We start from the raw sequence: 26,681 nt of genomic DNA, 5'->3' as shown, positions 1-26,681 counted from the left end.
TTGATTTCATATCTTATGCATTTTCATTCAAAAGGCATGAAGATAGAAAAGGCGACAGAAAATGGGTCATGGATATAAATATACAAAGAGAGGCAAAATCTTTACAATCAGTAACATTACATATAGGCTTAAGCCAGCCATATGGACATGGGGCACAGCACTTTGGGTTACTACAATAACTTTCACCAAAAGCTACACTGGACACAGGCTACATGGTAGTTAACACTTAACTTCATGCAACTGTCCAACATTCAAGCTGTGCCTTACTTTCATCCACAAACAATAGAAAAGTTTAATTTATCTGCATTATCTTCCCTCCCCCTTTGGCAATGCTAAATATACAAAACTCAGCCCCACTGTTTCCCAGAAATTAGGTGCATCATTTCTCCCGAGGTAACTGCAAATATGGAAACCTAAAAATACAGACAATGTCTATACAGTCAGTCGCCACTGTTAAATACAAGACTAGTACCATGCCACAGGTCAAAGAAATCTGACTAGTCCATTAAAAAGAGAAGCACTGTAGTAGAGTCAAGTACGAGATGGCAGAAGAGGCCACATTGGTAAGAACTGAAACCGGTCTACTTTAGCTACTTCAAGTATCCAATTACATTTCAAACCCCATCTAAAATCAACAGTTTTAAGAATCTACATTCACAAACATTACAAATTAATTAAAATTGGCACAAACTTTAAGTACTTACTGAACGTGCAGGTTACCAAGAGGTTTTTCTCGAAGTGCACAGAAGTCAAGATGCTAGTGCAATAGTAGAATAATAATTAATAACCACCTTGGTTTCAACATAAAATAATAAATAAGGGAAAAAGCAACTAATAGAAAGAAAATGGGAAACAGGAAGCTAAAGCAAATACAAAGGACAACATCAAACAATCAGCGGAAACAATGAGCCACAATCCTCAGTGGTGAACATTAACAAAGCCACTCACGCGCACACACACACTGTGTACCAGCCAATATATGCACATGCTTAGGCACAAACGTTTAGTATGGGATCTGATTTTGGTAATACTGGATCATGTCGTAGGTTCTACTCCTGTAAGACAAAAAAAGAGCAATGGGACAAATGTTAACAATGTATTCTAGAAACCTAAAGTGACAAGAACACATGAGGACAGTGTAAGCTGTCCAGGCTTTGTACGGACCTGTTGCTGAGGAAGCAGTTCTGGATGACTTTGATGATGAAGGAAGCTGCATCTTTCTCACTCAAACCAGGGTTGAATCGCTGCCTGGATGTGATGAACAAAGAGTCTATGAGCAACAGCAGCAGCAAGTGGAATTCAAACTGCTTGTTCTCATTCACACTGGCACACGCATGAAGACGCATCCACATGCACGACTCACTTCAGCAGTTTGATGGTCTGTCCTCTGAAGCAGGGGAGGCCGGTGTCCAGCATGAGTGTAACTAAGGAAACCACTCCATCCATGTAGGGCCTGATACACCAGAGGAATTTGTCTTTAGTGTTACACGCTTGCCATCTTCCTAGTGCAGTGAACACGTGCTTCAGCATTTCTCCATACTCACCTGACGGCCAGGTATCCCCGCACACACATCTCCATGAACCATTTGAAGGGCGTCGCCTCCATCTTCCCACCCATGATCATCACCATCTCATCTGTTAGCTTGATGTCTGGCTCCCAGCCGAGGTTCCCACCCGGAGAACTTTCAAACATGAACCCGAAGTCTGGACACACGCACATTAACTTAGGCTATTCAATTGTTATTGTTATTCAATATAAATTCGATTACTCAAAAGGGCCCGTAAAGACTGCAGACAGAATGATGTAATGATGATTGGATTACAAAGGGTTAGAATTCCAATATTGTAATTTTGAAAAGTCTAAACTTCAGATGCACTTCGATTATCTTTACATAACTTGTGGTACCAGGTTACTAGGTGACTAGCTACTGGTTTCTATTAGTTTAGTTACGTATTAAAAACAACTCAATGGTAAATAAAGAGGTTGTTGGGGAAAAAAAACATATTGAAACATTTATCTGAGCTGGCTTGGACAACATGAAGTCTGGTGTAGACCTAAACTCACATCAGGGCTATACACACACATGTAAATTTGCATAATACACACCAATGTGGATGAGGTGGCCCTGGCTGTCCAGCATGATGTTGCCGTTGTGTCTGTCTTTTATCTGCAGCAGGAAGAGCAGCAAGCTGTAAGCTGCCATGCTGCGGATGAAGTTGTATCGTGCCTGAAAAGAGAAGAAACTGTAAACTCGAAATGTAAGCACTAAAATAAAAAATAATACATAATAATAATGTAAAATAATACATATTAACAGATGTAAAGGACAGACTGGAGAAGCCTGTACAAGGTTGTGAGACCTTCTGGAAAGCTAGTGTAGTTTCATCGCCATACTGGTTCCTGAAATAGTCGTACATGCCGAAGTCTGTCTGTCGGCCCAGCTGGTCACGAGACTTGCAGTCTGGGATGCATTCGATCACGCCACACTGTGGTGGGACATCACAAACAGGATGTATGAGAAAGCTGGATTTATGGTTTCATCATCTTGTGACACAGAAGAAGATGGGAAAATGTTTTATACTATATATGTTAACTTACGCCAGGGGCTGTAGCCACCACCCTGTAAGGGAACACATAGAGATCCAGGCCCACCAGCTGGAAGATGTTCTTAAACAGGCTGATAATCTGAAGAGCCAGCATGTCCTGGAACACAAAAGTAGAAATGGTAGGGGGAGGGTTTTGAAGCAAAAATAATGAAGTTATGCCAAAGGAAGACATCATGAAAGTGATCGGTTATAGAAGTGTAGAAAGTGAAAAAAACAGGAGTTTAAAACTTGAGACCTGTCGGCAGTCGTCTCCCACTTTAAAGATGGCTGCCTGCCAGCAGATCCTCTTGGCCTCTTCTTCACTCTTCACCTCGTCTACTGAATCTGAGCGACACTGCAGACCTGAGGGGAAGATGTCATGACACAATGTTTATCTGTGAACACATTTCAGAACTATATCTGTTAATCTAATAATAGCAGTAGTGGTACTTAAATACAAATTTAAAGTACTTTTACTTCTACTACTTCTACTCCACAACTTTTCACAGGGAAATATATTGTTGCTGTAGATACTAGTTACTTCACAAATTAAGATTTTTTTAACGCTTTGTCGATTCATTAATTGGATAAGTGACATTCAAAAAATGTAACTGCTCCAGCTTTTCAAATGTGAGAATTTGCTGCATTTCCTTTCTAATAATCTAATCTTATTTTTTAATCATTTCAAAATGTTACTATTTGTTGGACAAATGTATTTTGAAGGTGTCAGTTTCTGTAATTGTGATGTCATTCCACACAAATTTCTGAATCTTCATAAACCAAAAACTTAATCGCTTAATGGAGAAAATCATCAACAGATTAATCCTTAATGAAAATGATCATTAGTTGTAGTCCTATAGAAAACATCAGCTCCCCGTCAACCAACTACAACAGTAAAATGCTGCTTTTACTTCAATATCAATATACAAAAAGTATTAAATTAATGTAATAATACATTAACTAATATTAATACAAAAAATAGTAACAGCCACAGGGGAAATTTTTCTGTATTGAACAATTTTACTTTTCCTGATTATATTAACATACTTTTACTTAAGTAACATTTTCAAAATGTACTTTTACTTGAGTATTTTCACAGTGTTGTATTAGTGTTGTTAGTAATAAGTAAAAGGATCTGAATGTTTCCTCCACCACTGGCAGTACCTTCTTTTTCCAGCTCACTGACTCCACACCTCCTAACTTTGAACTTGGCCAGGTAGGGAGCTTTGGCAGCACTAAACAGAGACAAAGTGACACAAAAAGTTCAGTGGAGCTGTCACATTTCTTCAAGCATTACAGAAGATGGTTTTGAGGCCCACCTCTGCATGGGAGTCCCAGACTTGTAGTCTATATCCAAAACTATGGCCTCTGGGTTACTGGGAAGATAACAGCCAGGTTGGACTTTGATCTGTGACATGGCCTCCAGGCAGGCCCTCTTCCTCTCCTCCCCTTTGGGAAAAGGTCTGATGAAGACAAACAAAAACAGCTTAAACACCTCTATGACTGACTTTATTAAGAATAGCATTTATGGGTATCTCAGTGAATGACTTCAGACAATAAGTGACACTCAGGCGCTGCTATTATTCCCAGAGTGGGGTCGCTGGGGTATAGAGTAATAGAGAGTGGAGGCCAGGGGACAGTAGAAGTTCATCCCCTGGACAGTTGCAATTAGTGCTGTAAAGAGGGCTGAAGGGAATTTTGTGTGCCTCTAGTGGACTGACAGAACACTCTCTGTAAGAGCCAGCAATAATGAAAGCTGTCAGAAAACTATTCATCAGCTGCTGAGTATACACACTGTTAGACAAGTAGTCGGGAGCACAGGGAGATGCAACACAGCAAATACATTGTTTTCCAGACCGGAGGATAATCAGAGAGACATCACAGCAACCAATGGCCAAATAAATGAACAACAAAGGGATTTAGAGAGTAGATCGCTGGTGGTGTAAGGCAGGGACAGGATCAAAACATCTTGGCTCTTGGGAAATCTTGTGATCACTTCATAAACACCTTAAAGATTACCTAGAGGGATCTGTTTGACGGGAGAGTTAAACTGTGTTACTTTGAGGCCTTTTCTTTCGATGTCCTAGTCAGAGTGTGTTATGCTGAATTACTACTAGAGATGACACTGAGATGGCAAGGTCATTAAGAAAGTCAGAGATAAGGATGAAGCTAAAGAGAGATGAGATGATGATGACATTAATGAGATGGTTTACGTTGAAAGGACCGCAGGGCTATGCGGGCCTTGTTGCATGTCATTTACAACACTGGGAGAAGACACAGTCCTCAATTTAATAAAAAGCAGGTCTAGACCAAACTCTTTAATTAAGAGAGAGACGCAACGATTCAGGAAATCAAAATTAAGGATTCAAGAATCCCCACATCAGCAAGCATCAAATATTATATTAGGCAACAGTGGCAGGAAAAACTCCCCTTTAGCGGGAAGAAACCTCGAACAGAACCAGGCTCAGAGGTGGTCGGCTTTCTATATATAAGCAGTCCCAGTGCATCTAAACATTCGCTGCCCTCAGCTGTGCTATGAAAAACTATCCAAAACATACACTTGAGTAAATGTTCACTGTGAAAAAGTCTCAATCAAAAATGTTTTGGTAACTTTGGGAAAAGTGCTGCAGTACTATGAAGAATATGCTACTGTAATTATTGTTTTAAACATGCTAAATGCACGGTATGGTTGCTAGAGTCAAATAACAAAAACATTAAGGGTGTTCATACTTGATAATGGCCGACACATTTGTAATCTTGTTAAAGAAGTCAAACTCTCTCTGGTAGAAGTCTTTGGCCGGGCCAGACAGAGAGCCAGTGATCTCCTCCACCATCTGCTCCAGCAGCTCGCCGATGTCAGCTGCCGGGAGGGAGAAGATCAGAGTTTTTAGACATGTGCATTCACGTTTTGTGGTGCAGATGTACTTGTGTTGTAAGACAGAGAGAGATGGTGAGGGTGAAGATCTCACGGTCTTTCTGGTTTCCTTCCTCGTCCAGGTATATGTTGGTCTTCATGTTCCAGATGAACTGGTGAGCCAGAAGCTGAGACTTTTGAGCAGCCCACAGGATGTATTCTCTCACATAACCCATCTACACCAGGTGGCAATGGGAAAGAAAGGCAGGGAAAGTTCTGATAATTCAACAATCTGAAGACATGTGGGCTTAAGATGCATTTTCTGACACAGAAAAGATTGAATTTACCTTGTCATAGCGAAGTGCCTGGACAATTTGAGGAATGTAAAACAGAATGGCATCCTATAAACAGTGAAAATAATGTTTAATCAGCGAGAAAAAAATTAATTCCATGACTCTGCCATTGTTTACATATAATGTGGGAATCCCTTGGGCCTATCTGTCACACTTTCATCAGATTTAAAGCTGATTTTAGGGCTTTCTGAGTTACAGTGACTGGTTTTGGTAAAGACCACACCATTAGGCAAATTGAGCATATAATGTGTGAATTATGCATCCTTGAACAAGTAAAGAGATCAATTATTTGTCAAAAGTATTGTATAACGTACAATGTATTGTACAATGTATGCTAATATGAATGTGTTAACGTACAGGAGGAAAGGAACGGAGCACTTTGACTCCATACTGGGCTGTTAGGGGGTGAGGAGGGTACAGTGAGGAGAAGTAGGACAGTCCAGTTGGGGGATCTGCTGGGGCCCAGCACAGGATATGACTCAGCTCTGGAGAGTCAGCATCAATTGTGTGCCAAGTCACCAGGAACTGAAGAGAAAAAGAGAGAAAGAAATTAAGAAATATGTAAAATAACAAAAAAACAAAAAACTAAGCTAACACATGCAACACAGGATCCATATTTCAAAATCAAATATGACAGCAATGTGATGCAAAGGTAAGGCCCCTGAACCTGATGGTGTGTTAACTACCCTCCAGAGGAAACTGTGTTTATTAGTTACTGGGAACTATGAGTTAGTGACTTTCAAAACAACTCAGATGTCATGGCTAAATTATGAAGGCCTTTGGGGAGAGCCGTGCTCTGCCTCCCCTGCCTCCTCTTTAGACAGGTAGGAGGCTCATTAAGAGTTCAGTCAGGTAGAATTAAATCAAGAAGACTAGAGGAAGCTGGAGGGAAACGATTACTTCAACAACACCACAATATGGCCGCTTGAAAGCAAAACACTGTGCCAAAAACTTTTATCTTCTGTTAAACTTTTGTTGGTGCGTAAGAGAAATTGAGAAGTCAATGAACAAACACACAACCTACGTTTAGATTACACATAAAAATAAGAGAAGGAAGAATAAGCATAGAAGAAAAAATAATAAAATATAAAATATAGATATATAGATACATGTTGGAAGCACTGTTTTCATAAAGCCTACTGTATCACATGTGGACAAGCAGAGTTTAGCCAAAAAATAAATTGGGTTCCTTGTGCCAGGTACTGTATATGGTGTGTCATAGTTTTTCAATCATGTTCAACTGATTCAATCTACTTCAAGTACTTTCGAATAAAAGCACCATGAATTAAACCAAACGGGTATCAGACACAAGTGTCATCTTGTTTGTATTTAGTGGCAGGTGGAGAACGTCACCTTGACCGCTTCAGGAACATCACACACAGCAGCCGGATCCATTCGCACTAGACGAGTCACTTCAGAGACAATGGCTTCTGTGTTTTTAAATCTGAAAAACAAATAAAAAACTGAGTAGGTGCCCAATGAATGATGATGAATTACATTGATCCTGTTAGCAAGATCACTTCAGTTATGGTCCTGTGCATCCGGTGAATGTATTATACACGTTAAGTAACAAGTAATATAAAGCACTGAGTTGGTCCATTGAGGATATTTTCATTCAGTGAGAAAAATTGTAGCTGTTTAAATGCATCAGTGGTGTGAGATGATGTCACAGGTGCAACTCTGCCAATTTTTTTGTGTTGTAAACTGAGCATCATTCAATTACTTTTTGCTGCAATACAAGCAATGTATCTGCAGAGGAATTAGAATTAGAATTAGAATTAGAATTAGAATTAGAATTAGAATTAGAATTAGAATTAGAATTTCAGCTTTTAAAAACTTCACCTGGTGGCTTGTCTGACAAATTTGCAAATTTGTTGGACAAAATCTATCACACTTTTGGTCAGACAGTAATGAAACTTGGGATCTACTGTAATTTGTCTCTCTGTGTACCTGGCAGGCAGCTGCAGAGCAAGGTATGGTGCAATGCTCCAGGCCAGGTTGACATTGTCCTTCCACTGTTTCTCCGTCAGACTGATGTATTTTGACCTCCAGTTAGCGATGCTGGTCTCCACTGACTGTTCAGTAGCAATAGCAAGCTCCTGGGTGGATAACGGGTTGTACCATATTGTCAGCCGCTCTATCTCGCTGGCCTGCAGACACACATACAGGGAATGGGACTCAATTGCCTAATAAGGTCAAGTATAGAACTAGATGTAAACATGTAATCATTTGATTATATTTCATCTATTACCACGTGCTTGTGAATATGAGTGGTGGCTGAGAAAATGTAAATACCAACAAAGCCAGTAAAAGAGTTCGTCGTTTCATGTAGTACTTGTGCAGCTGAGAGCCTCTGTTGCTTTTTTTAGACAATCCTGAAACAGTACAGAGGCAATTTATGAGTAATACATGATGACATACTGGAAATGTTATGTTACTGAAGACTTGTTTCATCTATGAATAAGAAGCATGTGGAGGTTAAGTTTCACTGTGACTGTCTTTACAGCACACGGTGTGTTTACCATAGTTAGTTTTAATATCATGTATGTGTTTTACCTGATTTCTTGGAAATGGTGGACATCCCGGACGACAGAGGGTAAGTGTTGATCCATCCCTGAGCCACCTGCTGCCTCTGGCCCACAGCTGCATCAAGACTGCTCCGGCTATCTGTCACTGCCACTACAGACAGGCTGTTCACCGACATGTCTTGGGGATCTATACAAAAAAATATCATTAATCTATTTACAAACTTACAAAATCCATTACAAAATTTGGTCCCTGGAGTGGTTCAGTTGTCATATTGTATATTATACACCAGTGAATCTGATAGAAATTAATCCATCAGAAACTAAAAACAAGAAAAATTGTATCCACAAATAAAGTGTGAATTGTCGAGCTGTGTGAGGTTACTAATTCAGTTATTATTGCTGAAAGCTCAGGCCTCTGTTTTCTCCATGTTGTACCTGGGGGAACCAGCTGGCTTGCTGCTAGATATTTCTTGTCAGACTGCAGGCTTGCATAGAACTTGATCATTATACTGATGTCTTCTCTCAGCCTCTTATCTGTCTGAGTGGGAAATTTAGGAGTGACACTGCACAAAGACAGAAAGGCAAATAAGTTAGTGAATAGCTTTAAATCACACTGAAATAGGGTTTTCTTTTTTGCCAGAGAAACTAATATGAAATTTTTCTACCTGAAGTAGTCAAAAGCCGAGGAATAGATCTTCTCTCGAAGCACATTTCTGATGGTGGCATTTGTCACAACATCAGCATGCAGAAGAGTCAGACCAAGAGTCAGTAGCCTGAGAAAAAGCAAAGTGATTCACTTATCCAGTTTAGGATTCAGCATTTCTCGCAGATGATTATTACAGCATAATAATAAAACATGGTACCTGAATCTTGGTCCAATGGCTGCAACATGTCGGTTTAGGCTACTTTTGGGCCCTCCAACACTCAGAGACAGAGATCTCTGCAAAATGGTGGTGAAAATCTCCACCTGGTCAGCACTGCTGTACTTGGCTATCTCAAACCTCTGCACCAGAAACTGGTGGGCAAACAGAAAGAAGCAATAATGAGCTGATAATTTCTAAGACTTATTCCTTAAAATAATTAAAACAGTTCAAAATGATAGAAAATGAAAATCAGTGAAATGGCAAACTTCTCAAACTACATTACGCAAAAAAAATGTATGTCCAACTAGTGGAGCCACATCAGCATGCCGTGTGGATGTTACAGACATCAAGTGACGTGATCTTGGATACTTAGTTTAAAACAACTCAAACAGTAAGTGTAAGTAGGCAATAGAGAGGACAACAAATACAAGCAGTAGTCTATGCTTGCGTGTCACTGACCTCTATCCAGAGGAAGTGAGGGATGACGTCAGGTGCACAAGGTGCAGGTTGACTCTCCTCTGAGACAGCCAGAGGTCCAGCCTCTACCTTAGCCTCCGAAAACAAACCCATCTTCAGCTCTACTGTCATCTGCCAAGCTCCTGCCATCTCACGCATGAACTAAGCGCAAAAATAGAAGGTAGGAATGAATCTATTCTACATTATAAACTATAACGAATCGAGATGCACATTCGTTTGAAAAAGTTATTCATATGATTCTCTTGAAAAAGGAAAAAAATACATACTGGCACCTCCACTCCGTTGTGTGCAGCCAGGAGCCATTCCCAGCAGGCGATAGCAGTTTCCATGCCATGTTCTGTAAACATCTTTAGAGGAGACCAACACAGATGGTGCAGGAGCAGAGGATCACAGTCTGAAAGACAAAATATAGAAAATGATCACAACTGAATTATAACAAAACAACTGGAACTATTGCTGAAAGACATGAAATAGACATTTAAATGAGGAAGAGCTGCTCACTTTTGGTTGTAATAAGAAGGGCGGCCATCTTGAACATGGTCTGGGTGAATGCCTCAGGGTCTTTTCTGTCCAGAGCACTGGTCATTTGATGGATCATCAGCTTGTTGAGGTCTGACTGGCTGTGAGTGGCCTCTGAGAACTGGATCATACCAGCCACCTACACGGCCCATAAACAGACAGGTGTGAATCATACTGTAATACATATAGGAAAGTAATATTTTTATAACATGATGACGCCACCTCTCCTGTGTAGCGGTTGCGCAGGTTGAGTGATGCCATGAAGTTAGAGTAGTCCTTCTTCACACATGCTGGTCTCTCTGTCAGCTGGGTGGTCTAATAAAAAACACAGTTCAGAGGCCACTTAAAGCCACAAAGTCAGAAGCTAGGAATGTAACATACATTACTGTGCTATAACACTTCTGGATATACTGAAGGTATCATGCCTGAGCCCTGTCTCTCTGTAATTAGTGTTCAGACCAACCTGAGGGAAAGCAGCCTACGGTTGGCCGCATGGTGGAGGACAGCACCAGCATTACCAGTTAGCCAAATGGGCAACCAGCCAACCAACCCACCCGTCCATTGCAGGTAAGTACCCAGGTAACCAGCAAATCCGTAAACCAGCCAAGCAACCAGGTAGGTAGTTCGATGCAGTTTAATAAAGACAAAATACAACAAATGAAGCAAATGAAAAAAGACAGATACAGCAGAATGCGAGCCCAAGAACAAATAAGAAATGCATAGCAAGCAAAATAATGTCACACACACTGGTAAGCATGCGCACATGGACATACACTTCTGTAAACAGCTAGGCTCCCAGTGTAAAACACACATATAGATATGTGAAAAAATATAACACACCTCTGCTCAGTGTTAACAAAACTACAAAGGTTTTGACAAAGCATGACACATTTGTTAACGGAAAAAGCCAAATGTTAATGAGCATTATATAAAAAAAGCCTGTAAGGCCAACAGCAGGAATTCACTTTTGGTTTTAAAGTTTGTAGTCCGTTCCTAAGATGTTACATATTGGCCACATCCTTCTTGATGCCTCAGGAAATGACAAGGTTCTGTCATTGACACTGTCCCTACAAAAACTTTGGTAGGACTATAAAATCATATACTGTGATCAAACAATGTTTTGCATAGCGCAGCGTCATTAAGTCACAGACTGACATCTGGTCTGCTCTCTAATTATGCAAAGCTGTGACAGGTAGCTCAGATTAAGTACTCATCATTAACTCAGACCTGTAATTTTGTCTAAATTCGGCCCACCCTTAATGTGGGGAAAGGGTGTGTGTGCAAACATGGAGGGATGTCTGCATATGTGTGTGTGTGTGTGTGTGTGTGTGACTTACGCCTAGAGTAGTACTCTGCCTGTTGTAGCCTGCGAAGTGCAGTATGCTCTCTGTGGCCATGGCAAGACCAGTGTGCTGTGACAGACCTGATACCCAGTTCTGATGCTTGTTCAAGTACTCCTGCACAAGAAACAACATCCAGGTAAGATATAGGAATGGATAAAAGACAGAAAAGGGGAAATGACAGGGAGTAATGGAACAACATGACAATTATCATCTATAGTCAACAAATTCAGTGATTTCCCTTTGAAAAACTAATTTACTTAATTACATAATTAGGTTTTATTAATTAGTTACTCTTTCTATGAGTATTTTAGCCCAAGTGGTGCTACTGAAATTAAATGGACACATTGAAAGTCAAGTAAACACTTCCTTTTAGTATCTCAAAAGGAGAGATCTCCACTCTGAGGAAAAAACTCACTTGTAGGTGCGACTTTGTGACAGAAGGGGCCCATTTCATTGCCTCTTTCAGGATCTCACCACAGCGAGCAGCAAAGTCCTTCACTATGCTCTTCAAGGAGATAAAGAAACCAGGATGTGAATCTTCATGTGAATCTTCAATACAACCAATTTCAATTAAATGCATCAAATGTTGATATTTCTGAGAGATTTGTATTGGTACACACTGAATGTGAGGTTGTTAATTACTTAAACAAATCATGTCATAAACAACCACAAAGCATAATTTAGCTGATGAACAGAACAATAATCCCACTGCTAAAGCCTTAAATACTATCATTAAAACCAATACTGTGCTGTCCTCTAGTGGTCGCAAGTGTACTAACAGTCCAAATAACTCACCTCTCTGGCCTCGTATGTGTCAGGAACAGTGATCCTGTAGGGAGTGTCTGGAATGTCATAGTATGGCTGATCCTTGTGGATGTCCTAAATAAACAAAGATGACATATGTTGCAGCTGAAGCTTATCCTTTGTAAACACTTTGTGGGGTCTGATGGCAATCACTTCAAGCTAAAATAATAAAAACTCATCTTTGATTCAACCACATAACACTTTTTTTCACCATTCCTGTTGACTTAAAGCTGCACCAGAATACTCCAAACCAGTTCACCTCTGGATGTTCCAGTTCATTAAAGAGATTCAAACCAACAACCTGTAAATGTGTCGTTCATGCCAGCCCTCCACTGATACTTACAGCACTCAGTGACAGAGAGAGAGTCTGCAAAATGTCCAACATGGTCTTCAACACTCGACCACTCCAAAGCAGGTGAGGGAATCTGGTAGAGGTAAAGCAAATGTGAAATGGGATTCACATTGTATATGGGGGGGCAGGCAGACAAAGTTTTGGGATCACTCACGTCTCAGCCAAACCAGAAAGGTATTTGTCTGCCACTCTTCGGATTCTCTTGTGGGTGTGGTTAAAGTTGATCAATAAGAATTGGGCATGTCGCTCCAATTCCTCCTCATGCTCTTTGGTCTTGGGCTAAAAAAAATGAGAAGTATGCTATGATTGTTATTAACTGATACTGAAGAATAAAACATACAGCCAACGAGACATCCAAGCCTTCTGAAATCATTTGCTAGCACCCAAAATTCCAAAAGAAACCATGCTACCAACCTTCTCAGCCATCATCTGGAGGAAGACGTCAAACACTTTATCACCAACACAAATGATGCACTGAATCATGCCTGGGAAAATTACAAAGGGTAGGGAAGGTAGAATGACAATGAGAATGAGAATGAGTGAATGAGCTATACAGAATGAGGAAAACAATGTTCAGAAAAAAAAAAAAGACATTAAGCCCTCACCAGATTTGTCTTTCTGGATGGCTTTGTCTTCAAAGTATCGAAACATGACCTGGAACCTGTCAGGATCATTGGATCGCAGCATCCTAAAAAAGCGCATGAGAGATATTACAAAGTTTTATAGTCTGACCTCACAATATACGAAACCTGAACAGTACAGCTGGATGCATAAGTGTAATGGACTTGACCTCATGTATTCTAGTCTGTAGACTGAAAGCAGGTACGTGGACATGGCAAAGTCTAGCTTGTTAATGAGGGCAGAGCCCTCAGGGGTTGGGTCGAGGAGATTGCTGATGGTTGCCCGCAGTTCACTTAACTCAGCCTGGGGGACAAAAAGATTAAAGATTATGATGGTGTTTATGTTTTCACAAATATTTTAATTATTTTACTGCGAGAAAAAGTCTAGATTGTGTACACTGTACCGGTGTGACTGTATCATTTTTTAGGGCAGAGTTGTATTGCAGTTCAGAGCGAAGAGGTTCTCCACTGGGAAAGGTGAGAAGAGGAGACTTGGTGGCAATCTCACACACACCTTCATACCACTCCTCTGGCCAAAGCCCTGAAATATACATACGAAAATGCAGGGAGTCACTGAAATGCAATGACACTGATGTTGGTATGTTGTTATGCTAATATCTGTAATTTGAATGAATTATTTAGGCCTATGGTCATATTTGGGTTGATACAGATGATGGAAAAAGCCAAACATCCATATTTATCCTTTTTAGTTAACCCTTTTATCACACAGATAAAACATATCTCTCTCCATTTGGTGTGAAATAAATCTCCATTATTACTTAAAGGTACATTCACCATCATTACAACAACTTCCTGTAACACTTCTTGCAATATATGAGGAAAATTAGTCTGAGAAAAGAATCTATGAAATAAAAATGAAAGCAGTGGGCACCTTGGTATTTTGAAACTCCACAGAGCTGAATTTCAAAACATCAACATTTTCTGAGAGATTTGGGGATTTGGTCAAGGTTTAGGCCACTAAAACAAAATCAGGAAGTGTACCTTAAATTATTAGTTCCACCACATGTAGGTGATATAGTGCAGACGTGCAGAACTGTCTACTGAATGTGTAGCGTACGGAAAACAGTTCATCTCTTGCTCACCTGATCCTTCCACGGCAAAACCCATGACCACAGAGTACAACCAGAAGTCCCTGAACAGCTTCTGGAGACGGGGCTTTGCCTCTTTAATTGGCGGAAGCCGCCTGGTCAACTGCGAGATAGATACAAGAAAAATGTGTAAAAATGTAGAGCGATTAGTGATGCATTTCTGAAATGATCACATTCTGTTAAAGGTGATACTAAAGGAATAGTAAAATGGAAATTCTTTTAAAGATTTATGTGCTGCACACTGATTAAAATAGTCATAATTAATATAAACAAACAGCTACAAAATATAATAGTCTACAAGTCCTTTCATAAATAATTCATATTAAATCTTCATAAACGTTTAAGTTGAATTGTAAAGAGTTAAAGATTTTAGTCAGTCACAGCACTCTTTGGTCTGTTTGATCTGGTCTATTTGTTCAGGGGGAGCCCACATCAAAGTTCACTTTTGTATTCAATTCTTTGCTCTTAGTCCCACAAACAGAAGCAACACAGCATTTCCCACCAGCACACAGTAAAGGTAAGACCTTTTGTAGACAGACACTACCATTAAGGGTGTTTTTATGTAAAATCTTTTGTATTTTTAGCAAGTGAAAACATTTCACTTGATTTTATTCCTACAGATGTATTTAAATGTAATTCAACCAAACCGAGTTGATCAGGTTATTAATTAGGCCATACTAAATGTCCATTCCCTCTGCTTCAGCCTTCAGGATGTGGGTCATCACACTCATCTCTGTGGCCTGTCTGCTGATCAGTCCATCCCTCGGTGGGATCAAAGACCTCAGCTCTCACTTCACTGAACCTGTACCGGACCCCAGAGGCTTCGAAGGGGGGACAGTGGATATAGAGGCCATCCCGTTGGAGTTTCACAAAGAAAACACTGTCACTAACGATCTAGTTTTTGATGGCTTTGAGGATGAAGATTATATTGATTTTGATAAGATCCTGGCTACAGGCAGTGATGACTACGAGTATGAACTGTTGTTAAGTAATGAAATAATAATGTAAAGAAATGACTTGCATATGGCAGGCCTTGTAGAGATTTGGTGTCATAAATTATCATTTATTGCTAGGAATTTTTCTTTGTATAACAGTGTACAATTTACAAAAAATGTGCATATAAAATGTTAACAGCAAAAAGTAAAGTTACTGATGAAGCAGCTACTGCATAATGCAAGTGCTTTGAGGGTGATTCTACATTTGAATGATGAGTTTATGATATTTTTCAGTGAAGGAGATGAGATAGATGAGATTGCCACACCGGCCCCAGACATTGACATCTTTGCCGAACCCTCCGACCCAAAGATTCGCCGTGCCAGACTCCTACGGTTGTTCCACGGTCGGTCTCGCCTCCAACGCCTCAACATTGTTAACGCCCATTTCGGTTTTAACCTCTATCGAAGTCTCCGAAACAGTGTCAACCAGAGTGACAACATCCTGCTAGCACCTGCTGGGATCTCCATCGCTATGGGGATGATGTCTTTAGGGGCAGGACCTGGAACGCATGATCAGATTTACAAAGCTCTGGGATTTGCCGAGTTTGTCAATGCTAGCCATCACTATGACAACGCAACAGTGCACAAGCTCTTCAGGAAGCTGACGCACAGGCTCTTCAGGAGGAACTTTGGTTACACACTGCGGTCTGTAAACGATGTCTACGTAAAGAAGAATGTCTCGGTGAAAGACACTTTCCGTGCAGAAACAAAGACTTATTATTTTGCAGAGCCGCAGTCAGTAGACTTCAAGGACCCAGCCTTTCTGGACAAGGCCAACGGCCGCATCCTAAAGCTGACCAAGGGACTGATCAGGGAACCGCTCAAGAGTGTGGACCCAAATATGGTGCTGATGTTGCTCAACTACTTGTACTTCAAAGGTGAGCGAAAAAGGAGACACACTGCCCTCCACCTTTCACGTAATCCGTATAATTTTGATGTTGCTGAACTCAGGAAAGTAAAATTACAGCTGTCTGCTTTGTTTGAATATTTGCATCACAAACTAAACATATGACTCTCTGGCCTCATTTGTTTGTATAAACAGGTACATGGGAACAGAAGTTCCCCAAAGAAATGACTCACAGTCGCAACTTCCGAGTTAGCGAAAAGACAAATGTACGCGTGCCAATGATGACCAACAAGGGGAACTATCAAGCTGCTGCCGACCACGAGCTAGACTGTGACATCCTACAGGTGGGTGGCTTCATTTTAAATTTTTACTTGCTGTCTGAAGAGTGGCAAGTTTTGCAATGAGGATTCCTTAATAAACACACATGCTGACAAACAGTCATAAACAGGCCAACTGAGCTGCATAATATTGATGTAAACTGTCTTATTTTCAGCTCCCCTACACTGGAGACATCAGCATGCTCATTGCCTTGCCTAGGAAGATCACTGGCATGAGAACTTTGGAGCAGGAAATCTCTCCCACTGTTGTCAACAAGTGGCTCAAAAACATGACAAACAGGTCAGCAGCATTCACCCAGCAAACTAATAAATAGCTGAGAAGGCACATTATAAATAATGATAGGCTTGAAATGTTTAGACCTATTTGAGCATTAAAAGCTATACTATGAGGAAACTTTTCCATGCCTCTCTTCAGGACTCGAGAAGTGACGTTACCTCGGTTTAAGCTGGAGCAGAATTATGACTTGATTGAAAATTTGAAGGAGATGGGCCTCACTGACTTGTTCCAGGAGAGCGGAGATTTCTCTGGAATGACCTCTGAAAATGTTGCCATGAACTGGGTGAGTGAGACTAAATCAGTCATGGCTTTCCTAAGAAATAACCAGTCTGATACTGAAGGCAAACATCAAAACAAAATATAAGTTTGTTGGATATTTAGTCACCAGGGCACAAATGCAATCAATATTCCTGACGAACTATTTGAAAGTATTAAGCCTTCTGATCTCCCTCTCTAGCTGAAGCACCAGGGAACCATCACTGTGAATGAAGAGGGGACAGAGGCTGCTGCTCTGACCCAGGTCGGCTTCATGCCCCTCTCCTCTCAGATCCGCTTCATTGTGGAACATCCCTTCCTCTTCCTGATCTACGAACATCGCACAGACTGCCTTGTGTTCATGGGCCGGGTGGTCAATCCTTCACAGAACTAAACGTGACCAAAAACCTATTCAAACAGCTGAACTATTCCCTACAAATTCCATGTTTGTAAGAATTTCCAACTAAAACGTATTCCTGACCTTAATAGCTGGGGTGTTGTTTAATAGGAAGTTACTTCTATTAGTACAAAATGTACATGTAACATCAAGTAATGCGTCTTTATGTGTATGTAGTCTCTCACTGAACATTTTAAACTTATCTTTCATATTTCTCAAAGTGGTGCGAGGCTGTCAGACTAAATGACTCAATGAATGCTTGTTGTCTGTCTGTTAATGTTTTATCTTATGCTGTGAGGCTAGTGGAGAAATGAGGATTACCCTAATGTCGTACTGTAAGAAATGCAGGAAGACCATGGAAACATGAACAATATAAGAGGATAATAAAACAATATACTACTAGACAATCTTATTATCATTATTATTATTGTTCATAATTTTATAATCATAATACTATATAATAATAACTTTCAGCAGTGAACTAGTGACACAAATGTTTGTACTGCAGCTAACAGGGTAAATATTTGATGATAGAGTTAAATACTAACTAACCACATGGCTTAATCTGAAGTGCTCAAGTATTCATGTAGATCATTTAACAGTGTTCTGTATGGGGAGTATCTTCTATCACTTATTCTTGTCTTAAATGAATGGGAAGAATTTCTAAAGGGGCAGAAGTCACATACAAAGATACACACATCACACACTCACCACAGCAATCACTGGAATGAGGACTCCAAGATTTCCAGCACTACTTGATGCCTACGGGAGATAAAGATTCATTACTAATTTATCTACATTGCTGTTTCCTGTTGTGTCTAGACGTTCATGCATTTAAGCATGTACCTTCAGCGCTGGTCCCTTGTCTGAGGCCCTCTCACTGGCTCTCTTTCCCTCCAGGCCCAGTTGGACAAACAGTTCTAAAAGGTTCACCATCAGTTCATCCACAAGTTGCTCCCCCTGCAGGTTGGCTGCAATGTTGGCCAGCGCATTTATCACTGCCAGAGAGCAGTGCCTTGGGGAAGGGGGAGCAGCATAGATCGAGGGAAAAGTTAAACACATTTACACTCACTGTAGAAATTTAAGCAAGATATATTTAACAGACATTTATTATCAACTTTTATTTATCAAACATAACAGAATACACAGCTTTAACACAAATCAGGAGAATTCACATTACCTTTACAGTATACTACTGCTGGCTGCTTAGTAGCAGTGAGCAAAAAGCAACAATTATTAACCTTCTATTAACTATGTGTCCTGCTTTACCACAACAACAGTCCCCTGGTGCAACTGGTAATTCTGTGAACAGGGTGAGAGCAGATGCTGACCTGTAGCCTTGATCTCTGTAGTCTTTGGTAGCCGAGTAGACCACTGAACTGGCCTTCACACTGATCTGCTGGAACAGGTTCCATACCTCCTGATAGATGTATTGCTAAAAAAACAAACAGACAGTCAGGAGTAAGACCGCACAGCCACCAATAGGTTACACTCTCAGATAAAATTAAAATCTTTTTTTTAGTTAATCATCTTCTTACTTACTACTTATGACATTTTCATTTTTTTCAAAATCAAAAATACCATAACATGAGCAGACCTGTAGCATCTGTATCAGGACGGTAGAAGGCATTTTGTAAATGATCAGCTGTAAAAGGTCAGATCCTTTTTAAGTCCTTTGACAATTGTAGTATATCACACTCTGGGTATGTTCACTCAAAAACACCCCATAACACTCCAATGGGGTGTTAACTAGAATGCTGGAATCTATTCTTTATGCACACTGTACTGAACAAGTAAACAGCAGCCAGCAGGTTTCAATTAATTACAGCGTGTCAGCCCGTCCGGGTTAAGGAAAAAGGGTTACATTGCTTCTATTTAAGCAACAGTAATGAAAGTCTGTTGAACACTGTTACTACCAAATAAATCTGCATACCCTCTCCGTCTACACGAAGAGTTTGCAGTGATTACGTATGGTCCTAATATCCCTTTTCAACCATAAATGTATCAAAATGAAGGCAAGATGCTCTAAAAATTTGTCAGCATTGTATCTTTGAACTCACATTTCCTGTAATGACCATGCAGCCGAGCTGGTCGATGATGAGCACATCCAGCTGTGATGGAGGCTGGCAGAACTTTTGTTGAAGGATTTGTAGGATGTGCTCCATGACTTTAGGAGTGTCTCTGAGAGCCACTGCAATGTGGCCCAGTGCTCGAATGGTGTGATCTGGGATCAGATGGGCATCCCTGGCAGAGAAATATGTTTTATTTTTAGAGTAGCTATTCATAAGTGTCACAGGCTTGATAATATCCAGGACGAATACAAGGCAGAGTGCAGCTTTTCTAAACCAGAAATGTTCCTCACTTGTCATTCTCCTGTGAAATGTATAGACGGTTGGAGAGACTGGCCAGGAAGGCCTCCACTATCACATGGTCCATGGTCAGACCAGCTTTCAGACATCTGAGAGATGAGAAATACATACAGAGATGAACAATGAAAGCAAAAAAATACATACAAAGCTTGTTTTCTAATAACAGCAAGGTTTGAGTCTGACCTGCAGATGTTGTCAATGGAAATGTCTCTGAGCTGCTCATACATGGATGGCTGGTCTTTCCTGTTTGACAGGATGTTGAGGGTGGACTGAGAGTGCTCATTGGTCACACTTATCCTAATTTCTCCTGTGCCTTAAAAAAAAAAAAGAGTAATAACGCCACACAAACAAAATCATTAACACAAAGAAACATTTTTAAAACTGGTTTTAAATCTATTCTGTTTGTGAAATATGATTCTGCACATAGAAGAAAGTCTTGATTGCCGTGCCAAATCTAAAGAGCACAAATCTATGAATATGCAGTACAGGACAACACAGAAAATCAGTAACCTGTATTGCCTTTCCAATTGTCTTATTTGTACCAGCTCGTCAATGAACACCCTGTTCAGACCTTTCATGGATGAGAGCCAAATGTGACAATGACACATGTTATTGATGTACTTTTTTCACTGTATAATCAGCTACAGCACTGCTGTCCCATTTACTCTTGGCTCTCATCATTTATGCTGAACTTCCCTGTTGGCTGTATGCTGGAGGTATCGCGGATAAATTCTAGCTTTTAGTAAAAAGTCAGTTTTACTTTTTAGGCGGTGAAATATTAATTGTGATTGGTTAAATGTTGCATTTCAAAACTTCAGCCATTGTAGAGCCAGTTTCAGAGTGTTTTCCTCTGTGTTCAGTCAGGAGTTACAGAGGTATACCTCAACTGAATGACAAGAACGGTTGCCGCCACCAATCAGAGTGAACGCTGAACTACTTTCTATGAGGACTAAAAGCAGTCTTCAAATCAAATTAGAGCCAAATTTATTTGCAAAATACTCTGGAGAACAATATTGATATTAAGAGCCATTGTATTAGTTAGAACAAAATCATGCGTACTGAGAAATACAGGAGCTTAGAGTTAATTAGTGTCTTAAAGTTAACTTAACGTATTTGTATCATATACTGAAAAGTTTGCTAAAGGCTACTCAACTCTGTAACCACTGACTAATTGGCTGCATTGTAGTGATTTTTCTTTTACCAAACTTTCATTTGTTTTTTTAATTTTTAATTTGTAACCTGTAATTTGGATCATGTGCCTATCATGTGTTTGTCCAGTTTGGTGGTGTTCTGTCACTGTTGTATGTTTTAATTGTGACAGATGAAAATCTGCTTTAAGCTAACTATGGTACGACAAATGGTAACATTTATATTTAATATTGTGCATGGCCCCTTTCAAACAAAACAAATAATTAATTATTTGTACCTGTGCTGTACTGGCTGTGATACTTGTATAATTTTATAAGAACAGGGGAAGGAACCACTAGGAAATCCCTGAGAGAAGTTGTGGCAGAGTGAGCAACTACAGGAAACCTCTCACACAGTCGACCCAGGCCCTGAAACAGTCAGAGAAAATTAAAAATTAATACCCAATAAATAATAGAAATTTGTGACATGCAACACAGATCTGGGTCAGCCTCAAAAACAGACAAGCATGTAACTTAGCCTACTGAATAACCAGGATACCAGATACTCACTCCCTTTTAATTAAGTATTTCCCAAACAAAAGTCCATTATATAAGGCCTGTTGTAACATTTCTGTTTTATTAGAGAAAATATCTCAGCGCTCTTTCAAAATTGTTTTTGTATCGTATCATACCTGTAGACAACAGATGAGCAGGGGCATGTGAGCAATGATGACTTTACTAGAGGTTTTCGACTGCAGCTTCTCTGACAGTTTGGTGCACAAATTCTCAGCTCCTGAATAAAGACACCAGGAGGGAAAAGTGGTGAAACAAAAAGAAGAAACACATCCAGGGTCCCTCTCATTATGACATCTGAACATAAAGCTGTGCTCACACTCTGCTACAATTGATTACCTTGCTCATCTTTGACAGCCCACACCATGAGGTCCACGCAGGCGGCGTTGGCTTGGCAACGAAGCTTGAGGGGGCTCTGTTCCCCCGGCAACCCCCCCGTATCATGGAGTACCCGCTGCAGCTCTGATTGACTGCTGCTGAACTGTTCCAGTACAAAGTCGTGCACTTCCCGCACAAATGCGTGCTGCAAGGCTGCGGAACATAAATAGAGTATGAAAATGTGTCTATTTAACAGGTTATAAGATAGCGAGAATAACCATGACATATATGGCACGATCAACGCATTATAAATAAGCTATTTATGACACTTTACCTTTCATGTAGTATAGTGTGTCCCGCAGCATTTTGAACACACACACATAGAGAGGATCACTGAAGGTTTTGTAATAGAGGTTGATTCCAGGATTAGACTTAATAACAAACAGAAAAGACAATAGACAGAGAAAGTTATTTAACTGATAAATGCATGTTGTAATGCAATGTTTAATTTTGAATTTACCAGTAACTATCGTTTGTACCGACAGTGGTTATACACTTACCTCTGTAACTTCCACCACAGTGGCGTCCAGAGTTTTCAAAAAAGAGTCGGAAACAAACTTCTTCACCTGTGAACAAACGATAGGCACAACCATCGATAAAGATATAATTTATAACCTACAAGCAGGATGGGACACGACAGAGGCAGTGTCTTGTTAAACAGGCAGTGGGCCACTGTACCATGCCAAGAAGCTGTCGGAGAAGATCAACAGGCACCTCCACCTCATTTTCTCCTGCTCCCATGAACAGAGGAGACACTGAGAAACTGGAGCTGACTGTAGCAAAATAGTAGTCAGGATCCACTCCGCTGCTGTCTGGGAGGTAGGCACCTGAAATGACATAAAAAATGTGACAAATCTGACTGGCTCCTTCAGGGTGCAATGGGTGGCATTTAAATTGCATAAAATGTAGATAATGGCTTGTTGCCGCACCATACTATAGTCATCTATGGTTACAGTCAATGGTGAATTTAATATCTGTCTCTCTAATTGATTTTTACTGTATGACTGGTTACTCATGTAAAAAAAAAAAACACTACTTTATTGATTCTGATACCAAAAACTGAAGTCTACTGAAGGGGAACTGGTAATATCTCAATGAGATGTCACATAACTATAAAATAAATTTGGCCATTAAAAACAACAATCTGACTGCTCTGCTAACACTTTAATCATCATGGCCCCAAACCAATATAAGCAGCATAAAAATTTATGGCCTGGTAAACAAAAAGATTTTAATTGTCATGTCACGTAAAGCACAGACAGGCCTTAGCACCACAGACTAGTCGCCACCTTTATGACAAGAAAACTTTGCCATAACTGAACATCCATGTTAAGACATCAACAATACCCATCCAAACTGTAGAGAGAGATGACTGTAAGGCATCGGGATAAACACTGGTTGTGTGGTGTGTTACCAAGCAATAAAGGTTTCACCCAAATGAAAATACCTTCACTATATGCATTACTGTATTTTCACAGCATGTGAGATGTGTCTGCAGCATATCCCAACAAATATCATTCAATCAGGATGCATACAAATGCAGAAGTAGATACAGATATGTATCTAGTTGTTGGATAATGGCTGTCAATGATAAGCTAAAATGAGAACACAAATTTAATCAAAGCAGCTTGTGTTTCTTGAGTTTCACCTTCAAAGTACTGGGGGCCAGGGGCTGTGGGAGAGCAGGGTGAGTGACCCCCTGGATCTGTGCAGACCTATGAGACAACACACGACAGAGCAGTTCTTTAAACGCTAATAAAGTCATCAAAAGTTACTCTCTCCCTCACATTCTAGTAAAATAAAATCACAAAGCATGTGAAAATATGACAACTCTACAGTAAACTCTAATTGTCCTGAACACGCTACGCACTATCACGACCTACGCCACACCTGTGCAGAGGAATCCAAGTTGGTCCCAGTGCATCTGCGTAGAGTGTCACTCTGGCACACTGTAAGCAGCGAGGAAGGCAGGATTGAGCGAAAGTCATTGAAGGACCTTCGCCGCACTCCCTCTGTTTCCTCTGTGACACAGCGGGTCTGGGGTGAGTCTTTGGGGAACAACTTGGACAGCAGGGCTTCATCAGTGTTGCTGTAGCGGCCAAATGCTCGAGTCATGCCGAGCAGGCTGGGGACAATATACCTGCACAAGTAGACTGGAGGCAAGAAGGATGAAGCTTTGTCATTTCTAAAGACTAGTGTTATGCACTTTGTTGCTTTTTTTTGTGTGTGAGTGTGTGTGTGTTTACCTTTGTCATGATTATCAGGTGTTTGGCACATGTCCTGCAATGTCTGCATGACTTCCATTATAGAGTTCAAGATCTGGGGGGTAAACAGAAGAGCCTGGACGTTAGCACTTAAATTAACTGCAATACACTCTAACCTATAAATTATATATTATCACCACTTTTTGAGCTGACCTCTTTTCGGGAGTCTGGATCTCTCTGAGCCATATCTGCCAAAAGAGTCACTAGACAGAAGCTGAAGTTTTCTGCAACTGGAAGAAATTCTGAGGAGCAGAAAATGACAGAAACACAAAAAAAAAGTTCAGTGAAGTTAAGTGTACAGCAAGAAAAAGAGTGACAAGCAGATTATAATAAAAAATAAAAAGGAAATCAAAAACTAAATACCTTACAACAAAGGATTAATTAGGATTACAGAGGATGATCAGAATGGACAAACAGCAGTTAACAGTATGTTGTTATGTCATATTTGGCTAGCAGAATTTTTCTCTTAACAAGCAGAAGCCACAGCTGTCTTGTTGCACTTTATGGATAGATATCTGTATGAAAAATGAATTAGAAGATCAACACTGTTATAGCAAGCAAATAGAGACCATTTAGGATTTGAGAGGATTGTTCTTACCCTTTCCTTTCTTTCCTGAGCTCTCTTCGATCCATTGGACCCGTGGTAACCCTCTCAATAGGCTCAGCAAGTAGGAAACAAGCATATCTTTGTGCTGCCGGAGTAAAGCAAATCATTACACACCACAAACAACTGCATTTGTTAGCACAGACCAGCACTTTTGTTTGCCTAACAATCACTGATAAATCAAAACTGTAATGTATTGTTTAATCCTACAGAGGATCAAATCTGGGACAAAGAAAATATATCAAACATTACTTTAACAATTAAAGTGAAGCTACCATCTCTACATAATCAGATGGCGGGAAAGCTATCCACACTGAGTCTCAGCGTGATAAGGTTAGAGGCTTACGTGTTGCAGCTGCATGTCTAATCGCCAGTTTAATCAGATTAGTAGAATAGGCTTATCATGGTGATATGTGTGCGGTCCTGTGAGAGGGTGGTAGCTTAAGCAGACAAATAGCACTAATATAATGACAGTAAAAAATTCTAAAGATATCATGCTGCTGCATTCCTATATAAAAACCTCTGTAAATTCTATAATGTTTGGATCTTAAGTCCACTATATGGTCCATTAACTGCCAGGACAGCCTTGAGAGCTTATGTTTAAAGCGATGACGAAGTACACCCACTGTGTTAAAAAGGCTCAACGCTTTACTGGCCACCCACCTGCAAGCCAGATTCCACCAGAAACACGGCCAACGCAATAACAGCATCTCTGCGACGCACATCCAGAGTGAACACACCGCGGACTTCCACTGGACACATACATTGCAGCTTCTGGACCTGAAAGAACACAAAGACCAGTTTGAGTGAAGTTGTTGCAGCATAAGAAAACATAACAGATTTAGATTTATTTGTCTCGTGAAGTATTAAAAGACCTGTTGCATGTTCCAATAATCATCTTTGCTAGTCATATCAAGAATTTGAGGGAACTGTTGTCTTGCACAAACATTACATTTATATACAGTGATCTATGATTACATTCTGTATAGACCTTCTTTTGTTATTTGTTCATATTTTAATACTACTCTTCTGTATTCTGTATTTCCCTCCTGGTGATCAATAAAGTTTACTATATGTTGCTATAAAGGTGAGAACTATGAGATATTATGTTGTTTGCCACTATAGCAATGTTATCATGATACAGCAGGTTTAACTTATACTCAATACAAGACAGTCCATAACCCACATGTTCCATTAAACTGCAATACTCCGTGCCTGTGCATTGATTGACTGCCTTGATATGTGCCTGCATGTTTTATGTGGTTACACCAAATGTAAACATTGCTTTGCCTTCTGCAGCTCTTTTATGCAAACTCACGGATCATCCTTGCAACAGGTTAGTGCCTTTCATTCTTAAGAGCACACTGCGGACCCTTCATCATTATCACCGTGCAAACCTGTTTGACTGCAGCACTGATCCAGCCTGACTACTCTGCCTGTATGATGCAGTACCAGGCACCACAAAACCCGCGACGCCACTTTTTTCTGCAATGCTCTCCACTCGTCGCACAGGGGAAACTCTTTGGAGACGACTCAGCTCCGGTGATTCATAACTACAGACGCACACCTGTCAAATGTTAGCCTGGCTGTCACGTCAGTGATCAAAATAAGCCATCCTCTGTGCGGAAGCGGAGCTACACCCTGAGCTGCTGCTGAGCGTTATTATCGTTAGCTAGTTAATGCAAACATGTATTTTGGAGCTGACTCAGAAATCTCCTTCCTCACCTTTTCGACCGGTGCGGGGCGGTGAGTTGCTAAAGACCGGGCCAGCGACAGGACTGTGTTGAAATAAAACCCTCTCGTACCACCTCCCATTACAGACATGTTTACCCTACATCAAACGAGCGAA

At 40.4% G+C, this 26,681-nt stretch overlaps 2 protein-coding genes across 3 annotated transcripts; one reads left to right on the top strand and one right to left on the bottom strand.

The window, feature by feature from the left end:
* Positions 1–26,662, bottom strand: pi4kab (phosphatidylinositol 4-kinase, catalytic, alpha b). 2 transcript variants are annotated; one of them, XM_070833142.1, is made up of 55 exons: positions 26,558–26,662; positions 25,496–25,612; positions 24,827–24,920; positions 24,382–24,470; positions 24,211–24,283; positions 23,855–24,117; positions 23,613–23,679; positions 22,643–22,791; positions 22,465–22,530; positions 22,239–22,335; positions 21,926–22,117; positions 21,706–21,806; positions 21,313–21,442; positions 20,070–20,199; positions 19,880–19,975; positions 19,578–19,761; positions 18,849–18,952; positions 18,364–18,532; positions 18,229–18,279; positions 14,403–14,511; positions 13,704–13,840; positions 13,470–13,603; positions 13,285–13,367; positions 13,094–13,164; positions 12,834–12,958; positions 12,671–12,752; positions 12,319–12,402; positions 11,939–12,028; positions 11,518–11,637; positions 10,644–10,658; positions 10,403–10,495; positions 10,163–10,319; positions 9,928–10,055; positions 9,644–9,802; positions 9,185–9,336; positions 8,987–9,094; positions 8,757–8,884; positions 8,350–8,508; positions 8,089–8,168; positions 7,744–7,943; positions 7,147–7,237; positions 6,151–6,318; positions 5,788–5,841; positions 5,556–5,676; positions 5,317–5,446; positions 3,906–4,049; positions 3,751–3,821; positions 2,843–2,949; positions 2,600–2,704; positions 2,362–2,487; positions 2,108–2,228; positions 1,545–1,704; positions 1,364–1,453; positions 1,165–1,248; positions 1–1,055 (listed from the first exon to the last, which is right to left on the bottom strand). In XM_070833142.1, the coding sequence occupies exons 1-55, from the start codon at positions 26,654–26,656 to the stop codon at positions 1,004–1,006; spliced, it is 6,309 nt and encodes a 2,102-aa protein (XP_070689243.1). In that variant the 5' UTR covers positions 26,657–26,662; the 3' UTR covers positions 1–1,003. The 2 variants fall into 2 exon arrangements, with proteins under 2 accessions (XP_070689243.1, XP_070689244.1); XM_070833143.1 differs by lacking the exon at positions 10,644–10,658.
* Positions 15,120–17,879, top strand: serpind1 (serpin peptidase inhibitor, clade D (heparin cofactor), member 1). The gene is made up of 6 exons (XM_070834335.1): positions 15,120–15,379; positions 15,638–16,281; positions 16,446–16,594; positions 16,744–16,868; positions 17,004–17,148; positions 17,323–17,879. The coding sequence occupies exons 1-6, from the start codon at positions 15,120–15,122 to the stop codon at positions 17,512–17,514; spliced, it is 1,515 nt and encodes a 504-aa protein (XP_070690436.1). The 3' UTR covers positions 17,515–17,879.
* Positions 26,663–26,681: the final 19 nt, after the last annotated feature.

This window comes from Pempheris klunzingeri, chromosome 7, assembly GCF_042242105.1.
Source record: "Pempheris klunzingeri isolate RE-2024b chromosome 7, fPemKlu1.hap1, whole genome shotgun sequence".
Taxonomy (NCBI): Eukaryota; Metazoa; Chordata; class Actinopteri; order Acropomatiformes; family Pempheridae; genus Pempheris; species Pempheris klunzingeri.
Note: the sequence above shows the minus strand (reverse complement) of the source record. Positions and strands in the feature narration are given on the sequence as shown.

Coding starts and splice junctions, on each gene's coding strand:
- serpind1 (XM_070834335.1), top strand. CDS start 15,120: ATGTGGGTCATCACACTCATCTCTGTGGCCTGTCTGCTGATCAGTCCA. Junction 16,595..16,743: donor TAGACTGTGACATCCTACAG/GTGGGTGGCTTC, acceptor TCTTATTTTCAG/CTCCCCTACACTGGAGACAT. Junction 17,149..17,322: donor AAAATGTTGCCATGAACTGG/GTGAGTGAGACT, acceptor CTCCCTCTCTAG/CTGAAGCACCAGGGAACCAT.
- pi4kab (XM_070833142.1), bottom strand. CDS start 26,656: ATGTCTGTAATGGGAGGTGGTACGAGAGGGTTTTATTTCAACACAGTC. Junction 24,471..24,826: donor CTCAGGAAAGAAAGGAAAGG/GTAAGAACAATC, acceptor TCTGCTCCTCAG/AATTTCTTCCAGTTGCAGAA. Junction 6,319..7,146: donor ATGTTCCTGAAGCGGTCAAG/GTGACGTTCTCC, acceptor TTTTCTCTTCAG/TTCCTGGTGACTTGGCACAC.